At 54.5% G+C, this 7,250-nt stretch overlaps 1 protein-coding gene across 1 annotated transcript; it reads left to right on the top strand.

Moving 5' to 3' along the window:
* Positions 1 to 3,016: 3,016 nt before the first annotated feature.
* On the top strand, positions 3,017 to 7,047 carry LYPD3 (LY6/PLAUR domain containing 3). Its single transcript, XM_079724319.1, has 5 exons — positions 3,017 to 3,124; positions 3,684 to 3,815; positions 4,584 to 4,754; positions 4,991 to 5,152; positions 6,017 to 7,047. Exons 1-5 carry the CDS (start codon positions 3,037 to 3,039, stop codon positions 6,535 to 6,537), a joined length of 1,074 nt encoding a protein of 357 aa, XP_079580445.1. The 5' UTR covers positions 3,017 to 3,036; the 3' UTR covers positions 6,538 to 7,047.
* The last annotated feature ends 203 nt before the right edge of the window (positions 7,048 to 7,250 follow it).

The following is a 7,250-nucleotide window of genomic DNA, read 5'->3' as shown; positions in this document are numbered from 1 at the left end:
TGACCCCTGTGGAGGGGAGCTGGGGGGAGTCACAGAGTAGGTGTAAGTTGAGGTCCGGTATTTAAACCTCCCTCTGCTCTCTGGTCCTGGGCCAGGTTGTGGCGGTGGGGGGGTGGGGGGGTGGTGTCAGCACCCGGGATTCGGCAGGCCTGAGCAAGAGGAGACTCTCCACCCTGGGTCCCACTCCCTCCCAAGACACCAGATCTTCTGGTCTGGCCAGTTGGGGTTCCTCCCTGAAACTCTCCCACACAGCTGGGACCTGCAGGGCCTCCTGCTCCTGGGTGCACAATAATAATAGAATTGTTACCCTGCCTCACTCCATCCCTCTGGAGACAGGGAGTTTCAGACCTGTTTGGCAAAGGAGGCAGCTGAAGTTCAGAGAGGGAGATGGAGTTGCTTGAGGTCACACAGCAAGAGGATGGCAGAGGCAGGAGTAAAATTTCAGTCTGTCTGACTCCAGACTTAATACTTTGTCCACTACCTCACTCCACCATGAAAGACTCTCCTTCCTTTATTATCAAACAGACACCTCAGAGGCTCAGAGAGGTGAAGACACTTAAGTGGGGTCACACAGCAAACCATAAGTGAGGCTGGGATTCCAAGTCTGGGAGGCAGGGAGGTAGGGGGAAGTGTTGAATGACTTCACAGCCACTCACTTTCTCTCTCTGAGCTTCAGCATGATGACAAGCAACCCAACCTAGGTGACTGAGGTGCTAGTCATTGTTGGCAATGGGGGTGCCCCATGGGGTCCGGAGAACAGATAAAATCTTTGTGAACACAGCCGCTATTTTTCCTGCCATAGGTAAATCTTATCTATGAGTCAGGAGAAACAAAGCAAGGTTAAAGCTGTAGTTTAAATAATAATATAATATAAATAATACATAATATTGGGTTGGCCCAAAAGTTCATTCGGATTTTTGTAACCTCTTACAGAAAAACCCAAACGAACTTTTTGGCCAACCCAATACAAGCAATCACTTATATTAGCTGATATATGTGGATGCTTAGTCATTCTGTGGTTTGCACAGTGTTCTTGTTTGTTCCTGTGTTCAGACATAGAAGGCAGTGGTCCTGATTGTGTCTCACTCCATCGCGGTCACAGTGTGGCCCCATATGTGTTGGTGCAGGGGTGTAACAGCACCCAGACATCGCTGTGAGCCGCCAGCCAACTCCCAGCCATCAGAGGCTGTTGTTCTCTTACCTGGGAGACAACCCTGCTCCCTCCCTGGTCTCCTGGCCTTCTCTTGCCCCTTCTATTCTTTTCCTTTTTTACTGAGGCCACAATGGCACTCCTCCCCCGCCCTTTTCTTTTGGTAAGAATAGTGTACATTCAGTGAAGTGCATAAATGTAAAATGTACAGCGTACAGCCCGTTGATTCTTAACATGTTTGTAGTTACATGTGTAACTATCACCCAGATGAAGATAGTAGGGGTTCCTTACTATTACTCCTTTGGGGCAATGCCCTCCCCAAAGTAACCCCTATTTTGATTTCTATCACCACTGATTAGCTTTGCCTGTTCTAGAACTTCATAGAAATGGAGTCACATGGTATCTTCTATTTGTTTAAGGCTTTTTGAGCTCAACATAAAGTTGGGGGTTTTTTAAAGATTTTTTTTTGATGTGGACCATTTTTAAAGTCTTTATTGAATTTGTTACAGTATTGCTTCTGTTTTATATTTCAGTTTTTTGTTTGTTTGTTTGTTTTTTAGTCGCGAGGCATGTGGGATCTTAGCTCCCCAACCAGGGATTGAACCTGAACCCCTTGCATTGGAAGGCAAAGTCCTAACCACTGGACTGTCAGGGAACTCCCAACATAAAGTTTTTGAGACTCACGTTGGCACCCAGGCCAGTAGTTGGCCCGTTTTCATTGCTGCATAATTCCCTGGGATTAGTGAATTCATTTCTTTTTTTTTTTTTTTTTTTTTTTTTTGCGGTACACGGCCTCTCACTGTTGTGGCCTCTCCCGTTGCGGAGCACAGGCTCCGGACGCGCAGGCTCAGCGGCCATGGCTCACGGGCCCAGCCGCTCCGCGGCATGTGGGATCTTCCCGGACTGGGGCACGAACCCGTATCACCTGCATCGGCAGGCGGACTCTCAACCACTGCGCCACCAGGGAAGCCCGTGAATTCATTTCTTGATAAGTTTTTGCATCGTTTGCCAGATTGATAGTTTAAAAAGCAAATCTGATTGTGTCTCGGAGCTGATTTAGACCCCGTGAAACATTCTCCATCTTTCTCGGAATTAATTCAAACCTCTCCTCAGGGCCTGGAATGGCCCCTTTTGCCTCAGTTTCCCCCTCACTCCCCTCACTTTCTGAGCTCCAGGTACAGCAGCTCCAGGTACACTGCTCTCCTCTCTGTCTTCGAAGGGTCCATGCTGCTTCCAGCCGAGGTCTCTGCACGTGCTGACCCTCTGCCTTGCAATGTGCTCTGCCCCCATCCCTACCTGCTTCACTGGCTGAACCTCCAAGTCTTTAAGATCGTAAGGCACCTGGATGATTGACATCCTCAGGGACGCTTCACTGACCAGCCCCCACTTTTAGACGCCACACCTCCTTGTAGCTCCCTACACTTCTTCCTTCGTTGTCCTCGCTGTAAGTAACAATCTGTATGATTATTTGATTAATATCTGTCTCCCCCATCAGACTGTGAGCTCTGTGAGGACCAGCACTGGTTCTGTTTAGTCTCCAGCATCACCCAGCTCAAACCCTGAACTCATTCAACATTTACTGTGTTGAATGTTGAACGTTGAGTAGACCCTCTCTGTGAGCCTTATATCCTCTCCCCACCGCCACAAACACACAGACTTTCTTCTGGGAACTGCCAGGGCAACTTGACTCCTGCCCTTTCACTCCTTGGCAGTGGTGGGTGACGCACCCGGGGCGGGTGTCGCGCCCCACAGCGGAGGCTGATTTGGCCCGGTTGGGCAAGGCCAGGGTTGCCTGGGGGGAGGTTACTCATCCTGGGCTCACGTAAGAGGGCCCGGGTTGGGAGGCGGCACACCTACAGTGGAAGCCGAGAGAGCAGGACGGAACCATGGACCCCGCCAGGAAAGCAGGCTCCCGGGTAGCGATCTGGACAACGGGCTGGCTGCTGCTGCTGCCTCCGCTGCTGCTTCTAGAAGGTGAGTCTGCTGCCGGAAGGGGGCAGAGGGGATAGAGTGGGAGCTCTAGGGAGGGTTCCCCCACCCCATACAGAGCGGGCTTGTGGGAAGGATCTCCCACCCTGGGCAGAGGGGTCGGGGGAGGGGGTGGGCTGCGGGAAGATTCCCTACCCTGGGCAGAGGGGACTGTGGGAGAATTTCTTCCATCCTAAGCAGACGGGGGGCTGTGGGAAGGGATCCCTCACCGAGCTGACTTGACTGTGGGTAAAATTCTCCCATCCTGAGTGGAGAACTGTAGGAAGGAGTTCCCCCCCCCCCCCGTCTATGGCAGGGATCCCCCACCTTGGGCATAAAGGGCTGTGGGAAAGATGCTCCCACTGCAAGCATAGGACGTTTGAAGGAAAGGGACACAATGTATCTCCTGGCCTCAGACTTGTGGCAAGGTTTTCCTTACCCAGCCCTGGAAAAGGGTGTGCAATAGGATTGCACAGGGACAGAGGGAGTGGGAAGGACTATTTCTCCTTTGGGGGAGGAGGCTTCAGTAGGGATAGCTCAGTTCTACCTGCCTCTGTACCCCCAGGAGCGCAGGCCCTGGAGTGTTACAGCTGCGTGCAGAAAGCCGATGACGGATGCTCTCCACAGAACACTAAGACGGTGAAGTGCGCGCCAGAAGTGGACGTCTGCACAGAGGCCGTAGGGGCGGTGGAGACTAGTGAGTGGGGCCTCCGGGTCCTTGTGTACTCCTTTACGCTCCTCCATCTGGGCCCCGCCTCCTTATAGTCCCGCCCCTCCCTCTGAACTTGGCCACACCCCCTTGAACGCAGTCCCATCCTTCCCTTTCAGCCTGGCGTGGGCCCTTCAACACAACCACGTCATTAGGGCTTAGAGGGACGAGGACGGAGAGTTGCGCATGGGTGGGGTGAACTGGGAGAGCCCAGACCTGGGACCTCGTCTCCTTCAAGGGCACACCCTATCCATTTCCCCTGGACCACTGAGATCTCCCTACCCACTTCTGTCCCTGCCAGAATCCTCTCCACCCCAGCCTCCCCCATCCAGTGGGGCCCTTGGTGATGGAGATCCCTCTAGAGGTCTTCTCCTAAAATCCCTAGGCTGAGGCTCCGCCCCTCTGACCCGCCCCTGTCTGCGGCCACAGCTCCTAGGAGCCCCCATCCATCTCTGATCCTGTGCCTTTTTTGTCGGTCTCAGTTCCTTCTGATGCTGCTTTCTGCGGTTCCGACTCCCTATGGTCGTGCCCCGTCTTAGCTCCACCCTTGGTTCTCCCCTGTCGATTGTGTCCAGTGTCTATCAGCCTGTCTGTCCCCTCAGACTCCGCTCTTTCAGGTTCCGCCCCTCGGTCTGTTGTTCTTTCCCCTCGGATCGGCTCTTTCTGAGGCCCTCGCCCTCCCACCCTGGCCTATCCTCCGGTGCCGGTCTATTCCAGGCCCCGCCCCTCTGACCCCGCCCCCTCCCCTCTCCGCAGTCCACGGGCAATTCTCGGTGGCAGTGCGGGGCTGCGGCTCGGGACTCCCCGGCAAGAATGACCGCGGACTGGACCTTTACGGGATTCTGGCCTTCATCCAGCTGCAGCAGTGCTCCCAGGACCTCTGCAACGCGAAGCTCAACCTCACCTCGCGAGCGCTCATCCCCGCAGGTCAGTGGGGGCGGGGCCGCAGGCCCAGGGGCGGAGCGGCTGACCGGCTAGGGGCGGTCACAGGGGAAGGCGGGAGAACTCCGTAGGGGCTGGGGGCGGGGCCACGCCCTGCGGCGGGGTTAGAGGCTGAGCTGAGTGTCCGTCGAGGGGCGGAGACGTGGGCTGGAGGTACGCGGAGCAGGGCTGCGCTTCCAGAACCCTCTCGACTCCTTCCTTCCTCCCCGCCCCCCTCGCAGGCAATGAGAGTGACTACGAGCCTAACCGGGCCGAGTGCTACAGCTGCGTGGGGCTGACCCGCAAGGAGTGCCAGGGTACGGCGCCGCCCGTCGTGAGGTGCTACAACGCCAGCGACCACTTCTACAAGGGCTGTTTCGACGGCAACGTCACCTTGACGGCAGGTGAGCGAGCTCGAAGCACCGGGCCTTCACGGGTTGTGGTAGCCTTTCTGAGGCCTCATGGGTGGTAGGTAGCTCTTTACCCAAAGGGTTCCCCCACCTCAGCGCATTCTGGGAACTGAAGGCCTAAGTTCGTGGCTTGTCCTAGAGCATCATGAGAAATGCAGTCCTATTCCCAGTATAGCACGGGAATAGGAATGCTTTTGTCCTAGAGTTTTGGGGGAAATACAATTTTCATAGAGGCCTGCCAGGTGCAGAATGGGAGGATGTGCAATGGGAAATGTATTTAAGCCTCCAAGCTTCTCTGCCCAGGCATCGTGGGTAGTGTAGTTCTGACTCCTTAAAAGTCAAGGGTTAGTGTCCCCACTTGTCCCAAAGTATTAGGAGAGATGTAGTTCAGCCTCCTGGCCTCTGCTTCAGGGAACCATGGGAGATGTTCTTCAAATTCCATCCTCTGCCAGGTGTATTATGGCAGATGTAATTCTGACTCTAAGACTGAATTTTGGTGGGGGTGGTGTGAGGGGTGGGAGGAGAGAGAGGGAGGCCATGGTCTTCTGCTCTCTCCTCGTGTGAGAGGTGTTGTATCCCAGTTCAACCCTTTCTTCCAAGGCATTGTGGGACTTGTAGTTCATTCTACACATTTTTCCTCTCAAAGTACTGTGGGAAATGTGGTCCACCGTGTGCCAAAGACAGTGGGACAGTGTTTCTCAAAGTGGGGCCCTAACTGAGACTTTGGGATTAATGGATGCAGAGTCCTTCTGTCCCCTGTTTTGGGTCTTCTTGCTCTTGTCTTGCCCCTAAGTTTCATTCTGGCTGTGCCTACCCCCTCCCTCCAACCAAGGACCTACCTGTGTCTCCCTCCTGCAGCTAATGTGACTGTATCCTTGCCTGTCCGGGGCTGCGTCCAGGATGAGTCCTGCACCCGGGATTCGGCGACAGGCCCAGGGTTCACGCTCAGCGGCTCCTGCTGCCTGGGGCCCCGCTGTAACTCGGACCTCCGCAACAAGACCTATTTCTCCCCTCGATTCCCGCCCCTTGTCCTGCTGCCCCCTCCTCCGTCCACCACTCTGGCTGCAGCCAACTCTGTCAGTACTTCTGCCCCAGCCCCGTCCCCCACTTCCACCACCAACCCCACCCCAGCCCCGTCCCCCACTTCCACCACTGAACCCACCCCAGCCCCAACCAGCCAGACTTCTCCAGAAGAGGTCGAACCTCAGACCTCCCAGGAGGAGGAACCTACCTCGGCTGGAGATGCTAGTGGCCACCAAGACCGTAGAAATATTGGGCAGTACCCCACAAAAGATGAGGCCTCTAATAAAGGCTCTGCAGCTCCTTTGGTGGGGTGGGTGGCTCTTCTGTTGGCTGTGGCTGCTGGCACCTTACTATGAACTTCTCTACCTCTTGCCCTACTTCCTTGGCCATGGGTACCCTCCCTTCCCATTACTCCCTCTTCCACCACTGGACTGGGCTGGCCCAGCCCCTGTTCTCCCTAGCTTTTGCTGCACTGGTTTGCGGCTTTGGGACAGAAAGTTACCGTTGTATATATCCTGCCAGGGTGTTCCAGCTTTTTGAGGGCAGCAACTGTATCCCCCTCATGTTTGTCTCTCCCTGGTCTTCTCCGGGTGCCTAGGTCAGAGGGAAGTCCGAGCTGTCCCAGGGAAGGTGGGAGAGACAGTGATAAGCTTCTTATTCGCTTTCTCACAGTCAACCTGGAATAGGAGAGATGGGGTCTGAGGGCTCTGCCTCCTGCCCCTGAATCTTTGTGGGAATCATTTTTTCGGCATCTTCTTTGTCTTCTTTTCTAGACTGTGAGCTCCTCAAGGGCAGGGACCGTGCCTTATGCCTCAGTGTGGTTAATGTCTGGCACATAAGGCTTCAATAAAAGTTTAATTACTTTGTATAGTGTTTTAAAGGAGTTATTTCTACCTCATTGCTGACCTACCTCAGTACAACCTACCGGAGATATTTCTACCTCCTGAAGCTGAGCTAGGGTGGGAAGGCCAAGACTGAAATGGAGAAACTGAGATCCGGAGTCGCAGCCCTGGGGGACGTTGGTTTTGAACACTTTTCACCTCCTGAGGTTTAGCTGTGCTTATGGGTG

This window comes from Hyperoodon ampullatus (assembly GCF_949752795.1).
Source record: "Hyperoodon ampullatus genome assembly, chromosome: 18".
NCBI classification, from domain to species: Eukaryota; Metazoa; Chordata; class Mammalia; order Artiodactyla; family Ziphiidae; genus Hyperoodon; species Hyperoodon ampullatus.
The sequence above is the reverse complement of the archived record's forward strand: the minus strand, read 5'-3'. Positions and strand labels throughout refer to the sequence as shown.

Coding starts and splice junctions, on each gene's coding strand:
- LYPD3 (XM_079724319.1), top strand. CDS start 3,037: ATGGACCCCGCCAGGAAAGCAGGCTCCCGGGTAGCGATCTGGACAACG. Junction 3,125..3,683: donor TCCGCTGCTGCTTCTAGAAG/GTGAGTCTGCTG, acceptor CTGTACCCCCAG/GAGCGCAGGCCCTGGAGTGT. Junction 4,755..4,990: donor GCGAGCGCTCATCCCCGCAG/GTCAGTGGGGGC, acceptor CCCCCCTCGCAG/GCAATGAGAGTGACTACGAG.